Source organism: Bos indicus x Bos taurus, chromosome 6 (assembly GCF_003369695.1).
Source record: "Bos indicus x Bos taurus breed Angus x Brahman F1 hybrid chromosome 6, Bos_hybrid_MaternalHap_v2.0, whole genome shotgun sequence".
Taxonomy (NCBI): Eukaryota; Metazoa; Chordata; class Mammalia; order Artiodactyla; family Bovidae; genus Bos; species Bos indicus x Bos taurus.
In genome coordinates this window covers 33,922,191-33,940,750 of record NC_040081.1, presented here as the reverse complement: position 1 = coordinate 33,940,750, position 18,560 = coordinate 33,922,191, and the positions used below count along the sequence as shown (strand labels likewise).

At 38.1% G+C, this 18,560-nt stretch overlaps 1 protein-coding gene across 4 annotated transcripts in view; it reads left to right on the top strand.

Annotated features, from left to right (window-relative positions):
- Positions 1-18,560, top strand: part of CCSER1 (coiled-coil serine rich protein 1) — a 1,492,403-nt gene that overhangs the window by 804,053 nt on the left and 669,790 nt on the right. For all 4 annotated transcript variants that reach the window (XM_027544062.1, XM_027544063.1, XM_027544064.1 and 1 more), the window contains exon 9: positions 17,882-17,959. In XM_027544062.1, the coding sequence (XP_027399863.1) occupies positions 17,882-17,959 (78 nt within the window). The remainder of the gene's footprint in view (positions 1-17,881; positions 17,960-18,560) is intronic.

Genomic DNA, 18,560 nt, shown 5'->3' with positions numbered 1-18,560 from the left:
GTGGCATTTTTTACAAAATTAGGGGAAAAAATTGTTTCATTTGTTAGTTTATATAGAAATGCAAAAGACTATGAATATCTAGGAGAATCTTGAGGATGAAGAGTAGAGCTGGAAGGATCAGGCTCCCTGACTTCAAACCATACAACAAAAGTACAGTAATCAAGAGTATGGCACTGGCACAAAAAAAAAGAAAGATCAACGAAACAAGATAGAAACCCCAGAAATAAACTCAGGCACTTATGGTCAATCTGTGACAAATGAGGCAAGAATATACAGTGGAGAAAAGACAATCTATTCAATAAATGGTGCTGGGAAAACTGGACCAGCTACATGTAAAAGAATGAAATCAGAATATTCTCCAGCACCTAATACCATATACAAAAATCAACTCAAAATGGATTAAAGATCTAAATATAATACTAGATGTAAAACATCTAGAGGAAAACATTCACAGAGCTCTCTTTAACATAAATTGCAAGAGTGTTGTGTGTGTGTGTGTGTGTGTGTGTGATTTGTCTCCTAGAGTATGGAAACATATCTCTTGATAGAACCTTCACCTCTTCCACCAGCTGCACAGCTAGCAAAGTGGTGTCTTACTAAGGAGCTGGGCTCTAAAATGCCTTGTAGTGAACATTTAGCCAAAAATCCTGTAGAAATAGTTTTATTTTTAGATATAAAATATACAAAATAATAAATATTAAAGTTCTTATATGTCTTAGACTCATAGTTTGCATAAACATGCTGTAATTACTGATGGATGAATTAACAAATTATAGCTATCCATTAAATATTTATTCAAATCAATTAAGCCCAGCTTAAAAGATGCTTACTCCTTGGAAGAACAGTTATGACCAACCTAGATAGCATATTGAAAAGCAGAGACATTACTTTGCCAACAAAGGTCCGTCTAGTCAAGGCTATGACTTTTCCAGTGGTCATGTATAGATGTGAGAGTTGGACTGTGAAGAAGGCTGAATGCCGAAGAACTGATGCTTTTGAACTGTGGTGTTGGAGAAGACTCTTGAGAGTCCTTTGGACTGCAAGGAGATCCAACCAGTCCATCCTAAAGGAGATCAGCCCTGGGTGTTCTTTGGAAGGAATGATGCTAAAGCTGAAACTCCAGTACTTCGGCCACCTCATGCGAAGAGTTGACTCATTGGAAAAGACTCTGATGCTGGGAGGGATTGGGGGCAGGAGGAGAAGGGGACGACAGAGGATGAGATGGCTGGATGGCATCACTGACTCGATGGATGTGAGTCTGAGTGAACTCTGGGAGATGGTGATGGACAGGGAGGCCTGGCATGCTGCGATTCATGGGGTCGCAAAGAGTCGAACACAACTGAGCTACTGAACTGAACTGAACCATTTCTGTATACTATTTCTGTTGAAAGATAAATAAACAGATATCCAAAGCAGCTAAGTAGTTGGTGTAGTCACATACAATCCCTTCTTAGCAAACTTGTGCTGTTAGATTTGATGTAGATTTTGTCTTAGTAGATTTTGCTGTTCACATATACATTTATGGGATTGTATTTTATTTTTACTTTTGTTTATGAATATGTTGAAGGAAATTTGTAGGATAAGGCATTTTATGGTGTTTGGAATTAGAGTTTGCCAGTAAAGTTTGATCTGTGTGTACAATGCTTCTGGTGAAGTGTGATTCATGACATCCATTGTTTTGCAGCTGATTGTCAACCTGTAATGCTCTGCTGACTCTGCACTTCTTCAATGATCTTGTCTCCCTTATGCTTATCCTTCTGGAATGCTGTCATCAGCATATTGCTGTTCATGAATGACCGCCTTGAGAAACTTTATGTCACTTCTCAGTTTATTATAAGAATTTTATCTACAAAAAATAAATCAATATCAACCATAAAGTAAAATTATCACAATTCTTCACAATTTTGAAGAAAAAGTGGTTATTTTCTTCAAAACAGGAATCTAATTTTTAAACCATAATGATAAAGTCAGCAGGGTATTCTTTTATTCTGACCTTCTAAATAAAAATCAAGCAAGGAAAAGCTACAAAAATTTTTGTCATGCTTTCAAAGATGTCAATCTCAATGTACAGGCAGTCACATTTCTGTTTTATGGATATTTTTTTAAATAGGAACAGTTTTCAAGGTTGAATTAAGGTTGTATTAGTCAACACTATTAAAAGTCCTAGAACTTCCCAGTAACTATATTCAAATTCAATTTTTACAAGTTGAATCTGTGTGTGTGTGTGCAAGTGTGAGAGAGAGCTTTATAAGGGGCAGTAAACAGCATCCTTCTTTGCCTTCCTAAATTCAGAACTAATATCAAGCTAGAACATTCAGAGAGATTGAATTAGAATATAATACAATCCAAATCTGGCTTGGAATGCAGCCATGTAAGTATCCAATACATTCTTAGGTACCCCACTGAAGTTGCTGACAAAAATTCAGACCTCTCTCACAGGGCCAGAGTCTGTAAGCTTATGTCTGGACAAGCTGAGATTTCATCCTGTAGACAGACCACACCAGCAAGAAGGAGAGCAAGTTTGTTTACCCAATGCCACTTACCAGATTATGAATGGAGATAAGAGAGTGAGAGGTAGGAAAAGCAGCCAGAAAGATGCTTCTAGCAGAAGTCCCCTTGTGCAGATGGATCCAGGGGAATATGGAGGGTCCCTGGATAATTAAAAAGTGAGTTTTATAGACTGGGTGTGTTAATGAGGGAATGTTTGGACTTGAAGTATCAAAAATACACTGGGCCTAATTTCCTGTAGAAGTTGCTTCTACATTGATGTTTTCCCCTTAATCACCATCATTGGAGGAATCACTTTATTAATTTCTTACCCATGATGTAAAATTCAAGAAAGCGTAAGGATAGAATATGTAAGGTTTTCTTGGGAAAAAGAAAAATTCTAATCTATTCATGAAAATATTTCTTACCTGTATCAGTTCCTCAGACATATTTCATTTGTACCTATTCTTGAATGTCCTCACTTTAATCTTTTGCTTCCTGTCCTCTCCCCCTTGATTTTCTCTTAAGAAATCTGTACAGCTTAGAATTACTAGGATAGCTCCTTAGTTCATATATCATTTCCAATATGTCCCTACTTAAATTTATATACCATACAAATGCCAGAAATTTTACTGGACTTGTCATGTCTCTAATATTAAATTCCCTATAACCAGTGCTTCTGCAGTATGTCAGCTCACCAGATGGTCTCTGTTGAATCCTCTCAAACCTCATGCCTCATCTCTCATTTGCCTACTTCTTTATTTAAAAAAAAATGGATCCAACACCTAGAATGTGCCAAAAACTACATTAGACAGTGTGGTGTCAATATGGCTCTAAATAGATTCGATCTTTGCTATAAGGAATTTATATGCTACTGCAGAAGACGGAACAAATACAGGCAAACAGCCAAATAAAAGGAGTAATTGAAATGGAGGACATGTAATTTAAAAAAAGAGAGATTAAAAGAGAATCACCTGAAGATGGGGATCTAATTTAAAGAAGACATATCTAAAGCAGTAGAGGCACCTAATATGAAGATCATTTCCAGATGGAGGAAATAGCATTTTAAAAATTTAAGTGTGAAAAAAAAAAAAGGGTGAAAAATCTTAGTTCACTCATGCAACTGAAGGAAGATGATCATGAGTCAGTTTTCAAGGAGAAGACTGGTATGAGATGAAGTTAGAATAATAAATAAATGCCAGGAGAGCCAGGGCTGTATTGGTTTACTGACATTTTCTCTGTCCTTATATTTTTGACCCATTTTTTGAAATATTTCAATATAAAATAAACCCCTTTACTCTTTGCCCTTTTCTACAACTTGTCAAACTTTTCCTGAGGTAGGATAACCAAAAACCAGAAGCACCTAGGAACCAGTCAGCTGCTGACATTTGTGAGACTCGGGGTAAGAACACAAAAAGGGGACTCACTTTAAAAACTGTTCAATAAAATGGTTCTAGCCTTGTAACTTGATAAATATACCTTGCTAATGCTAGCTGCTTGCCCTCGTACTGCTTCCCAATGACCGGCATGGAGACAGTGTTGTGCTCCTTGGCCTTGGTCTTGATGAGGTCCTTGAAGTTCATAGGCACAGAGCTAGTGGGCATGCCAATGCCCCCTGGGCCATGTTCTTGGCCTTGCACTGCTCCTGCATGGCCTCATACTGGAAATCCTTCCTCCACTCTGTGTGGGTGAGGAAAGATGATGGGTTAAGTCCTTAGTGTTAGACTGGCCACCAGCTCCAGCTGGGCAGACGCACCAAAGAGCGGCCAACACAGTGGTGACGGAGGTGGACTCGGCTTACGTGAGCCTCCGTTCAGGAACAGTGCTCCTCTCAGCCACAGAAGACAGGGGAGCAGCTGCTGGCTAAGTAACTATGTGGAGGGGCTGAGAGATGAGACGAGTCTGTGTCCTGGAGCCCACAGGTGCCTGAACTCTAACTCAGTGTGGTTCATGTGCTCAGGGCCTCCACCAGGGGCCCCACTCACCAACATTCATGATGTCAACAGCCTTGTTGAACTTGTCCTTGACGGATGGGGCACCAGCACTTGGTCCGAGAACACGGACTTCCAGCCCAGGTACCACTTGGTGATCTCCTCCTAACTGGGGCTGTTACTCAGGAGCACGGCGCCTGTTGAGAGGAGACAAGTGAGAAGCCGGAGTCCACCATGGCAACAGGTGGGAGCACAGCTTCCACTTGCGTGTTTGGGTCCTGGTCCTATAAGCTGGTGACACTTGCAGGGTTTCAGGGACTGAATGGGGTCAGCTCGACAGTGAAGGGCCCTGCATGTAGACTCTGCGCCTTGGCCTCCCACCCACACCCCTGGGCCGCTTTGAGGATCAGGGATGATGCAGGTGAATTGCTCCAGACCACATGAGGCAAGTGTTCAATAAAGGGTGCTCACGGTGGTCCTGAGGATTTCGCTGGTGGCTTAGACGGTAAAGCATCTATCTACAATGCGGGAGACCTGGGTTTGATCTTTAGGTCGGGAAGATCCTCTGGAGGAGGAAATGGCAACCCACTTCCAGTACTCTTGCCTGGAGAATCCCATAGACAGAGGGCAGTGGTAGGCTACAGTTCATGGGATTGCAAATAGTCGGATGTGACTGAGGGGTTTCACTTTCACTTTCTTTTACTTTAGTGACTTGTAAAGCTATGATAAAATTACAGATTTTTTTTTTTTTTTTTTGGATCCCTTAGCATCTGTGAAGGAACTTGGCAATGGGGAGAGAGCAAGTCCTGGCTCCAGACTAACCTGGTCTTTCACTGTCCTAGATTCGGCCTCATGACCCTCAGGAGGAATGACCTGGGTCATGTCCTAAACCAGGCAATTAATTCAAAGGTTCTGGAGTGTGGTTGAAAGGGGAAACATGGCTTTGATTTTGTACATGGGGAGAGAATCCTCTCTCCATAGACAGAAACATGGTGGGTGGATGGCCGGAATGGATTCTCTAATACAAATTTCTCTTATCTAAGTTGAAGGACAATACTGACCAGTGCAGCTATTAAGTATAGATTTAATGCTGCTGCTGCTGCTGCTGCTGCTAAGCCGCTCCAGTCGTGTCCGACTCTGTGCGACCCCATAGATGGCAGCCCACCAGGCTCCCCAATCCCAGGGATTCTCCAGGCAAGAACGCTGGAGTGGGTTGCCATGTCCTCCAATGCATGAAAGTGAGAAGTGAAAGTGAAGTCGTTCAGTCGTGTCCGACTCTTAGCAACCCCATGGACTGCAGCCCACCAGGCTCCTCGGTCCATGGGATTTTCCAGGCAAGAGTACTGGAGTAGGGTGCCATTGCCTTCTCCGAGACCTTTCGTATTTAAATTCCAGTCTCTGTTGTTGAAAGTGGGTAATGAGTACACAGGGATTCTTGATGTTACTCTCCCTACAGTTTGTTAATGTTAGCAACTTTCTGTAACCAAAAAAGTGAGAAAATATTTTAATATCTTCTTGACAGTTCCAGGAAATTTTATGTTCTATGTGAAGAGGTTTAATTTGCTTGGTCACCATTTGTTTATAATCCTGCTGATGTCTTTAGTAATACAGCCTCATTAATGGTGGGTAAAAATAATCAATGTGCTCTGTAATATTGCTTTTTCTTTCCTGAGTTTATCCTTGGACTTGGCATCATTAAATTCCAGTAACTTTCCTTGTATTTTTATTCTTTATATTTAAATAATCTTGATGGGCTTCCCAGGTGGTGTAGTGGTAAAGATCTGCCTGCCAGTGCAGGAGATGTGAGAGATGCAGGTTCAATCACCGGGTCAGGAAGATCCTCTGGAGTAGCAAATGGCATTCCACTCCAGAATTCTTGCCAGGAGAACTGCATGGACAGAGGAGCCTGACAGGCTACCGTCCTTGGTCTCGCAAAGGGTTGGACAGGACTGAGCAACTAAGCATGCATATCCATTGACATTGAGCACCATCTTATAAAGGACTCCAAACTCTTTTTCATCCACCAAAATTCTAGTTTAAAATTAACTCAATGTGAATTTTCTTATGTTGAATTACATTGCTTTAAATTTTAAAAGTTAGTTTTTCTCCTCTTATAGAGTGGCAGTCTCAGTCTTTCAATATTGTTTCTTCTTTCCATGAACTAATCTTTACATCCATGATTTAGAATCTAAATTTAGGATTATACTATTTTAAGCAGTCTTTGTGTTCTTTTTATATTTTTAAGATATTCCTTTTTCTAATTCAAACCTATTCTTTGCAAAGCTTTCTTTTCAACGTTTGGATAATAACACAGCCTCAGGTATGTGTGGAGAAGGCAATGGCAACCCACTCCAGTATTCTTGCCTGGAGAATCCCAGGGATAGGGGAGCCTGGTGGGCTGCTGTCTATGGGGTCGCACAGAGTCAGACACGACTGAAGCGACTTAGCAGCAGCAGGTATGTGTTCATATAGTGGGGCTATAATCAAAACCATACTCCTCCTTGGGTAGGATTTGAACCCACCTGAACCTCAGATTGGGACTCAAACCCATAATCCTTGAACTAGAAGGGGACATGAACCTACTGTCTTTTAATTCAAACTACTCACCTTGTATCAGAACTTAAGCTCGGGTTCTTTCATTTTGTCACAGAAGGAATTCAGTGTGAGGCAAAGTGATAGGCAAAGAGTGAGTTTATTAGCATAGTATGCTTGTGAGAGGTACAAGTGGGCTGGCGTGAGAGCACAGCAACCCCAGGGACCAAGGCTACATTTGTATAATCAAAGAAAAAATGGGGAGGGGAGAAGACCGTATTCTTCCTCATTCTTGAGCAGACATCAAGCATTAAATCATTGATTTCTCCTTCAGTCTCATATGGTGCTTCCCAGGTAGCTGAGTGGTAAAACAACCTGCCTGCCAATGCAGTAGACACAGACAATGTGATCTCAGTTTCTGGATTGAGAAGATCCCCTGCTCTAGGAAATGGCAACCCAATCCAGTATTCTTGCCTGGAAAATTCTGTGGACATATGAGCCTGGTGGACTACAGATCATAGAGTCTCAAAAGACTCTTGACACGACTGTTTTTGATTTTCTATGGTTTAACTAGGACTGTTGTGGCACTGTTTAAATCATATGTATATTAGCAAAAGGGTGATAAAAAATACTAAAATATGGTAATTAATCTCAGGTTTGATATCATGTACCCTTTTACCCAATTTTAGCTTTCCCCCTTCACCTATACTTCTGTCTTTTGCTGTTGTTCAATCACTCAGTCATGTCTAACTCTTTGTGATCCCATGGACTGCAGCAAACCAGGTTTCCCTGTCCTGCACCATCTCCAGGAGCTTGCTCAAATTTGCATCCATTGAGTCAAATTACTAGATTCCATGACTAGATTCAATGACTAGATTCCATGATGCCATCAAACCATCTCATCCTCTGTCATCCCCTTCTCCTCCCACCTTCAGTCTTTCCCAGCATCAGGGTTTTTCTAATGAGTTGGCTCTTCCCATAAGGTGGCCAAAGTATTGGAGCTTCAGCTTCAGCATCAGTCCCTCTGATGAGTATTCAGGGTTTGTTTCCTTTTGGATTGACTGTTTTGATCTCCTTGCAGTCCAAGGGACTCTCAAGAGTCTTTCCCAACACCAGAGTTCAAAATTATCAATTCTTCAGCATTCAGCCTTCTTTATGGTCCAACTCTCACATCCATACATGACTACTGGAAAAACCATAGCTTTGACTATACAGACCTTTGTTGACAAAGTGATGTCTCTGCTTTTTAATATGCTGCCTAGGTTTGTCATAGCTTTCTGTCCAAGGAGCAAGTGTCTTTTAATTTCATGGCTGCAGTCACCATCTGCAGTGATTTTGGAGCCCAAGAAAAGAAAGTCTCTCACTGTTCCCATGGTTTCCCCATCTATTTGCCATAAAATGATGGGACTAGATTCCATGATCTTCGTTTTTTGAATGTTGAATTTTAAGCCATCCTTTCATTCTCCTCTTTCACCTTCATCAAGAGGCTCTTTAGTTCCTCTTTGCTTTCTGCCATAAGGGTGTTGTCATCTGCATATCTGAGGTGGTTCATATTTTTCCTGGCAGTCTTGATTCCAGCTTATGCTTCATCCAACCCAAATTTTGCATGATGTACTCTGAATATAAGTTAAATAAGTAGGGTGACAGTATACAGCCTTGAGTTACTCCTTTCCTGATTTTGAACCAGCCTGTTGTTCCATGTCCGCTTCTGATTGTTGCTTCTTAACCTACATATAGATTTCTCAGGAAGAAGGTAAGATGGTCTGGTATTCCCATCTCTTTAAGAATTTTCCAGTTTGTTGTGATCCACACAGTCAAAGACTTTAGCATAGTCAATGAAGCAGAAGTGGATATTTTTTCTGGAATTCTCTTTCTTTTCCTGTGATCCAACAAATGTTGGCAATTTGATCTCTGATTCCTCTACCTTTTCTAAATCCAGCTTGAACATCTGGAAGTTTTCAATTCATGCACGGTTAAAGCCTGGCTTGGAGAATTTGAGCATTACTTTGCTAGCATGTGAAATGAGTGCAATTGTGAGGTAGTTTGAACATTCTTGGCATTGCCTTTCTTTAGGATTGGAGTGATAACTGACCTTTTCCAGTCCTGTGGCCACTCCTGAGTTTTCCAAATTTCCTGGCATATTGAGTGCAGCACTTTAACAGTGTCATCTTTTAGGATTTTAGATAGCTCAGCTGGCCTTCCGTCACCTCCACTATCTTTGTACTGATTCTTCCTAAGACCCACTTGACTTTGCACTCCAGGATGTCTGGCTCTAGGTGAGTGATCATACCATCATGGTTATCTGGGTCATGAAGATCTTTTTTATTGTATCATTCTGTGTGTTAGTGCTACCTCTTCTCAATATCTTCTGCTTCTGTTAGGTCCATACCGTTTTTGTCCTTTATTGTGCCCATCTTTGCATGAAATGTTCCCTTGGTAGCTCTAATTTTCTTGAAGAGACCTCTAGTTTTCCCCATTCTATTGTTTCCCTCTATTTCTTTGTATTGTTCGCTTAGGAAGGTTTTCTTATTTCTCCTTGCTATTCTTTGGAACTCTGTATTCAGATTGGTATATCTTTCCTTTTCTCCTTCGCCTTTCACTTCTTCTTGTCTCAGCAATCTGTAACAGCTCCTCAGACAGCCATTTGTCTTTGTGCATTTCTTTTTCTTGGGGATGGTTTTATCACTGCCTCCTGTACAGTGTCGTGAACATCCATCCATGGTTCTTCAGGCACTCTGTCTATAAAATCGAATCCCTTGAATCTATATGTCACTTCCACTGTATAATCATAAAGGATTTAAGTTATACCTGAATGGTCTAGTGGTTTTCCCTACTTTCTTCAATTTAAGTGTGAATTTTGTAATAAGCATTTTATCATCTGAGCCGTAGTCAGCTCCTGGTCTTGTTCTTGCTAACTGTACAGAGCTCCTCCATCTTCAACTGCAAAGAATATAATCAATCTGGTTTCAGCATTGACCATCTGGTGACGTCCGTATGTAGTGTTGTTTCTCATGTTGTTGGAAGAGGGTGTTGGTTTCTGTCTTGGCATGCAGAAATGCTACTATTGTCTTGTTTCTTTAATTGTCCTTGTTGGTTATCTATTTTATATTAGTAGTATGTAATGTTAATTCCAAATCCCTAATTTATCCTGCCTCTATGCCTTTCCAGTTTGGTAACCATAAATTTGTTTTTGAAGTTTGTCAATCTATTTCTGTTTTGTAGACAAATCCGTATATATCATTTTTTTTAGATTCCACATGTAAGTGATACCATGATAATTGTCTTTCTCTGAGTTACTTGACTTAGTATGATTATCTCTAGGTTTATCCATGTGGCTGCAAATGGCATTATTCCATTCTTTTCTTCTGGCTAAAATTGTTGTGTGTATGTGTGTGTATAAACACACACACACACACACACATATATATATATACACACACATATATATACATACATTGCATCTTCTTTCTTTATCCATTCCTCTGTTGATGGGCATGCAGGTTTTTTCTATGTCTTGGCTATTGTAAATAATGCTGCAATGAACGTAAGAGTGCATGCAACTTTTTGAGTTATGATCTTTTTGGATATACACCCAGGAGTGGGATAGATGGGTTATATGGTAGTTCTATTTTTAGTTTTTTAAGGAACTCCCATTCTGCTCTCCATAGTGATTGTGCCAGTTTACATTCCCACCAACAATGGGGGAGGATTCTCTTTCCACCACACCCTCTCCATCACTTATTTGTAGGCTTTATGATGAGTGCCGTTGTGACCAGTGTGAAGTCATCCTTCATTGTAGTTTTGATTTGCATTTTTCCAATAACAATGTTGACATCTTTTCATGTGTCTTTTGGCCATCTGTATGTCCTCTTTGGAGAAATGTCTATTTAGATCTTCTGCCCATTTCTTTGTTTACTTCATATTGAGCTACATGAGCTGTTTGTATACCTACTACATGAGCTGATTTATACCTGTCGGTCACATTGTTTGGAAATACTTTCTTCCATTCTGTGTGTTGTCTTTTTGTCTTGTTTATGGTTCCCTTTGCTGTGAAAAGCCTTTGAGTTTAATTAGGCTCCATCTGATATTTTTATTTTTACTTTGATTCTTCTAGGAGGTGGATCCAAAGAGCTATTGTTGCAATTTATGTCAAAGTATGTTCTGTCTATATTTTTTATAGAAGTTTTATATTATCTGATCTTACATTTATGTCTTTAATTCATTTTGAGTTTATTTTTATCTATTGTGTTAGAAAATGTTCTAATTTCATTCTTTTACATGTACCTTCCCAGTTTTCCCAGCAGCACTACGTGAAGAGACTGACTTTTCTCCATTATATGTTCCTGCCTTCTTTGTCATAAATTAATGGACCATAAGTGGATGAATTTATTTCTGGGCTTTCTATCCTGCCCTATTGATCTATATGCCCCCTTTGTGCCAATACCATACTATTTTGATTGCTGTAGCTTTGTGATATAGTCTGAAGTCAGGGAACCTGATTCCTCCAGCTTTGTTTTTTCTTTCTGAAGATTGCTTTGGCTATTCGGGATCTTTTGTGTTTCCATACAGATTGTAAAGTTGTTTTTTTTTTTTTTTTTTTCCATAGTTTTTCTTAGCTTGAGCCTTTGGTCAGTATGTAGTGTCCTTTTTTGTCTCTTATGACAGTCTTTATTTTAAAGTCTATTTTGCCTGATATGAGTATTGCTGTTCCAGCTTTCTTTTTATTTCTGTTTACACAGAACATCTTTTTCCATCCTCTCACTTTCAGTCTGTATATGTCCCGGGATCTGAAGTAGGTTTCTTGTAGACAGCATATATGTGGGTCTGGTTTTTGTATCTGTTTGGCCAGTCTGTATCTTTTAGTTGGAGCATTTAATCCCTTTATACTTAAGGTAATTATTGAGACATATGCCCTTATTGCCATTTTGTGTTTGGATCACTTTTTCTTTTTTGTGTGTGCATATTGTAGATTTTTGGTTTGTGATTCCCATGAGGTTTTGATATACCAGTCTACGTATTTAATACAGCAGCTAACAAGATTGTTTTCAGTTTCTGGTCTCTTAATTTCAACTGCGTTTTCAATATAGTATGCCCCCTACCTACACACCTTCAAGTTGCAAACTTTCAAAGATGTGAATGTTTCTTTATGTGTCAAATCACATGTTAGTTTGTACGTCTAGCACACATTGTCATGTGCATGCATCCTCTACAGGTGGTGGTGTTTTTGTGTCATTTATTGCACAATACTGTGTAGAGTACAGTACTACAGCATCTTTATTTCAAGTTCAGAATGTCCATAAGCAAGAGGTAGATAGAATTAAATCTAGCAAGGAACCAGAACCTGTGCCATTAATGTCAGGTGTGAGTAAGACTGCAGCTTAGCCTCCATCTCCTGTTGCTGACAAACCTTGGGCTCTAACGTCTTCTCCCTCTTCTCCCTCCTCCAATCAGCAGCTCTTCTTGCTTGTTCACTTGATGCTAGTCCTTGTATGCCAGCTGTTGTACTATACTGGTGTACTTCTCAAGGTACTATACTGTAAGATTAAAGAGGTACTCTTTATTTTTTGCTATTTTTTATTTGTGTGAAAATCATTATAAACTTATTACAGTACAAGGCTATATAGCTGATTATGTTAGTTGGGTACCTAAAATAACTTTGTGGGACTTATGAACAAACTGAATATATAAATTTGCTCTTAGAATGGAACTATTTGTATGTAGGGGACTTGCTGTATCCTGAATTTGTACTCACTTAGCAGTTGCTGGTTTTGATTCTGTGCTTGTTTGTGGATGATTTCTTACTTTGATTGTATGTTTGCCCTTACTGTTGATCTTTCGTATTTGTGATACTTCTGTTTCTAGCCATGGCCTTTCCTGTTTAGAGTCCTTTAGGAATTGTTGTAAAGCTGTTGTGATGTCAGATTGCCTTAACTTCACTTGCCTGTGCAGTTTTTTGATTTCTCTATTGAATCTGAAAAAGAGCCAAGTTTACTAGCTTTTTTATTATTTTATCTTTTTTTAAATCACATTTTCTCCTTCTCAATTTTTCCCCAATGACATGTGCTTGCATGTGCACACGTGAAAGTGCAAAAATATACATTTATCAATGGTATCTATTATACTTTTTTATGATCTATGATTGGCCAATGCATAAAACATACACCAGAAATGATTCTTACAACTTAAGCAGAATATACTTTTAGAATATCCTGCTTGAACTAATCCTATTTTTAAAGAATTTAATGCCATTCAACATTTAGTTTTCAGTTTGCTTTTTTACATCTTTCAATTTTGTGTTATAATGCTTTATAAACTTTATCGTTTTATTCCTGACTCATGTTCCAAATGCCTTGTTGGTTATAATAATGGGTATTTTTTGGAATCTCAGCTCTTAAAGGAAATAAGCTGATAAATCCTCAGTTCAGTTCTGTCACTCAGTCATGTTCGACTCTGCGACCCCATGGACTGCAGCATGCCAGGCTTCCCTGTCCATCATCAACTCCCAGAGATTATTCAAACTCATGTCCATCAAGTCAGTGATGCCATCCAACCATCTCATCCTCTGTTGTCCCCTTTCTTCTCCAGCCTTCAATCTTTCCCAGCATTAGGATCTTTTCCAGTGAGTCAGCTCTTCGCATCAGGTGGCCAAAGTATTGGAGATTCAGCTTCAGCATCAGTCCTTCCAATGAATATTCAGGAATGATTTCCTTTAGGATACCAGGTTGAATCTCCTTGCAGTCCAAGGGACTCTCAAGAGTCTTCTCCAACACCACAGTTCATAAGCATCAATTCTTCGGCACTCAGCCTTCTTTATAATCCAACTCTCACATCCATACATGACCACTGGAAAAACCATAGCTTTGACTAGATGGACCTTTGTTGGCAAAGTAATGTCTCTGCTTTGTAATATGCTATCTAGGTTGGTCATAACTTTTCTTCCAAGGAGTAAGCATCTTTCAATTTCATGGCTGCAGTCACCATCTAATGTACTTAAACTGTTTTTATAGTACAGCAGAATGACTTAGTAGAATCATTAGAGCATTTAGGCAGGATGAACAGCAAAGGCAGTTTTATTTTTATACTAGCTGGATAGTGACTATGCATTTGGTATGTGTCCTTGTATACATGAAGTGGAAGCAGCAATGACACTTGCAGCTTTTCCAGCCAGAATATCTTTTTAGAAAGGACACCAGATTTTGAAGACAGATAAAGGTTTTCCAACTTGCCTCTTTCACTTAATAGCCTATGTGACCTTTAGTGACAATTTCAACTTACTAAGAACCAGTTTCCTGTTTTTCTGAGAAGAGACAATAACAGACATTGTACATTCTTGAGAGGATTCATATAAATTACTTGATACCAGTGCTTGGCATGTAACTATATTCTGTTAGCGTAGTGGCAAAGATTACAGAAGTAGAGGAAAGTGTGAATATAAGTAACTAATTTTGGCACGTTTGTAAACTGTGTTTTCTTTGATTTATAAACATTATTTATGGTAGCTGATTTTAATATACAGGTGTTGTATTACTCTTGATGTTAGATGAGATTAATCAAAAATTTGGAGAGAAAACCATTATATATTTTTTATTCATATAGCAATATTCTGTAAAATTCAAAACCTCCACATATTAAAAAGTCAGATAAGTCAGCAGTGTAAAATAATAAAAAATATACATAGTAAAATTCCTCTTTTTCATCATGTTTTGCTTACTTTTTCTATAGAATGTGATAGTTATTTGTTAATTCTGTTTAATAAGCACACATATGTTTTATGAATCAGAATTTTTAAAAAGGTGTGTTTATAGTTTAATAAACACAATTTAATAAATATTAAATTTTATACAATTAAACACAATTTAATAAATATTGGTATTTTCATTCCTTGGAAAGTGTCTGGGGTTAAGTTACTTATAAAATGTATCTGCCGAAAACTGAATTGTTTAATATTCCTTTGTCCTTCTGAGAGAATCTGGAAGAAGAAATTGAATTGTTTGCTTACGTAGAAAAATATTGGAAAAAAGCTATATTAAATCACATGCATGTGGAAATTAATTGATGGTCCAATAAAATAAATTTTAATGCACTTCGAATGTTTCTTTTCTCCAGATTGCTTCCTTGTAATTCTTTTATGTAAGGTGAAAGGAAGTATTTAAATAAGTTCTGTTGTAATTTAATTAAAGTATTATTTGGCTTTTCATTTCATTTTCAAAATAATATTTGAAAAATTAAGATAAACCTAAAATCCTTTGATAAAGAATTCTATCCTCTCTGTCATGGACTTGATTTACCACAGTCTCATTTCTTTCTATGGTCCCTTTCATTGTTTCTCCTTAGGCAAGTTTGAACTAGTAGCTGTTTATATATATATCTTTGTCAGGGTCTCGCTCACTTCTAAATATTTTCAAATGTCATTGCCTGAGAAAGATCCCGTATCACTTCCACTCCAAGTGGCTAATTTTTTCTAAACAACCATTCAGTGACAGCAAATGTTATTGGTTCCTTACGTGTTACTACTTTTTTGCCCTCTCCTCACATTCTAATAGGAGTCTAAATAAACACAACTTGTTAATTCTCATTTTAAATTTATTTTAATAAATTGGAATAAATTGGAAAAAGTGGCCATATTTTCACTTACCCTTTTCAAAAAATGAAAACCATCCCTTTACATATTACATCTTAGATTATCTAATCTCCATTTCACTATTGTCTGAATAGCAGCTCTAGAAGTTTTATAAGAGGAAAGTTAGAAGGTTTGGCCATACATAATCCATTATGTATGTATTTTGTTAACCAACTTGGATAGCTTTCATATCTTATTAAGGATTTAAGGGAAAGAGCAAGAGAGTTCCAGAAAAACATCTAAAGAGCCTCTTGATGAAAGTGAAAGAGAAGAGTGAAAAAGTTGGCTTAAAGCTCAACATTTAGAAAATTAAGATCATGGCATCCAGTCCCATCACTTCATGGGAAATAGATGGGGAAACAGTGGAAATAGTGGCTGACTTTATTTTTCTGGGCTCCAAAATCACTGCAGATGGTGATTGCAGCCATGAAATTAAAAGACGCCTACTCCTTGGAAGGAAAGTTATGACCAACCTAGACAGCATATTAAAAAGCAGGGACGTTACTTTGCCAACAAAGGTCCCTATAGTCAAAGCTATAGTTTTTCCAGTGGTCGTGTATGGATGTGAGAGTTGAACTATAAAGAAAGCTAAGTGCTGAAGAATTGATGCTTTTGAACTGTGGTGTTGGAGAAGACCCTTGAGAGTCCCTTGGACTCCAAGGAGATCCAACCAGTCCATCCTAAAGGAGATCAGTCCTGGGTGTTCATTGGAAGGACTAATGCTAAAGCTGAAACTCCAATACTTTGGCCACCTGATGCAAAGAGCTGACTCATTGGAAAAGACCCTGATGCTGGGAAAGATTGAGAGCAGGAGGAGAAGGGGACGACAGAGGATGAGATGGCTGGATGGCATCACTGACTCGATGGACATGGGTTTGGGTGATCTCCAGGAGTTGGTGATGGACAGAGAGGCCTGGCATGCTGCAGTTCATGGGGTTGCAAAGAGTTGGACATGACTGAGTGACTGAACTGAACTGAACTGAAGGGAAAGAAAGAGTGTTCACTTTTAAGTGAATTTAATTTAAGGGAAAGAGTATTTCTTAAGGAGAGGGAAAGAAAGAGAAAGGGAGGAGTAACCTGAGGGGAGAAGGGGAGGAGAAGAAACATTAGTTTTGTGTATTGTTAGTGAGGTTTGTGATGACTACTCTCTCTTCATGGAAAAAATTAAATGATGAGTTATAACAGTTTTTATCATTAAAATATTATAGAGCTATTTTATTGACCAAGTGAAGAAAACAAAATAAAATTCTCCTTTAAATCAACATAAGACAAAAGCAGAACCTAGTGGAATCACATGAACTTCTTGGGAAACCTAAGTTAACTTTGTTAACTTAAACTTTGCAGACTCATTGAAATGGGTGGTAATCATAGTAAAAAATCCCCAGATGAGGTCTGATCATGTGAGTACAGCACTCCAAGCTGTGCTATACACACAGTGAACACATTATAATAAATATGCAAAGATAATTTTTACTCTAAGTGACACATTTAGTAGCAAGAAGACCAGAGCCAGAGGCCCCGTCATATTGTGTGTATATGCATGCTAAGTCTCTTCAGTAGTGTCCAACTCTTTTTTTGCAACGTTATGAACTGTAGCCCGCCAGGCTCCCAGTCCGTGAAATTCTCCAAGTAAGAATACTGGAGTGAATTGCCATTTACTCCTCCAAGGGATCTTCTTGACCCAGGGACTGAACTGAGTCTCTTGTGTCTCTTGCATTGGCAGGCGGGGAAACTAGTCACATTAGTAGACCAGAATTAGTACATTTGCATTTGAGATATGAAATCCCAAACTTTGCTCATGCATTGTATCTCTTATTTATAACAGGGTTGGATTCATGTAGGCTCCCCTAAAGGGCAGATTCCTAAATGTGTAGATTTTGGAATGAGAGAATTAGAAGCAATAAATAATTAAAAATGGTATTTACTGAAAATGTTTTGAATTTTAAATGTAAACACTTCTGAAACTGTATCAGTAAAATCCTCTCAATTTAAAGAAAACACAATAGCTTATAGAAAACTTAGCATAATCATTTGATATTGGATTTAAGCAAAGCATGTCTCTAGCTTTCAGCCATGATTCTGACTTAGTGGTTCCTGTATTAAAAGAAAAGATGCCAAAAATGACGTTATTATGACCTGAAAATTAAACCTCTGAATGTTCAAATTGATAAGTAAAGCACCACCACTGCGAAATATATGCACAATCATGAATTGTACAGTAATCAAATTTTAATGCGGGGGGGAGCATTAGTGTAGAAGCACATGACTCTCAAAAAAATGTGTTTTGGTTTTGCTCTTTTTTTTCCTGCAGGAAAAAGTTCAGCACTTACAGAAGGCTTTTGCTTCAAGAGTAGATAAATCCACACAAACTGAACTTCTAGGCTATGATGTAAGTAGCTATATAAAACCATTTTTATCTTTTTTATTGGTATTCAGACCTCCACAGCTTATTTACTTCTATTGCTGCTATGTCCATGCATTGATTTAATAGGATTTAGTGGTACACCATTTATCTTTTGCTCTTAAATAATCCCCAAATACCTTCTGGAACTGAAAAAGATAATTACAGGCACTGACTAGCATACCAATGTCTTATTAATTTCTTTAAACCAACATCGCTAATACAGTCTTCTGAATTAGTGAATTTGCAGACATGTGCAAGAGATGTATTAGAATACTAAGACAATTTATTTTTAAGAAAGTACTGATTTATTTATTAACAGTTTAATAAAGTTATTATATTTTCAATCACCAAGGGCCAAGTACATCATTTTTACATTCTGGCACATAAAAGGGAGCACAACTTTGCAGAGAAATTTACAATACTATTTTAGCTCTTGGGCTTTGGTGTGGGCTGCAGAAAGTAATTTAATTGAAAGTTAGCATTTTTTTCTTCATGTGAAATATTTGTTGAACTGTCAAAATAAGATTGTAAAACATGTTTTAATACAAGATGACTTCCAGTAGCGCTAAATGATTTTAGAAAACTT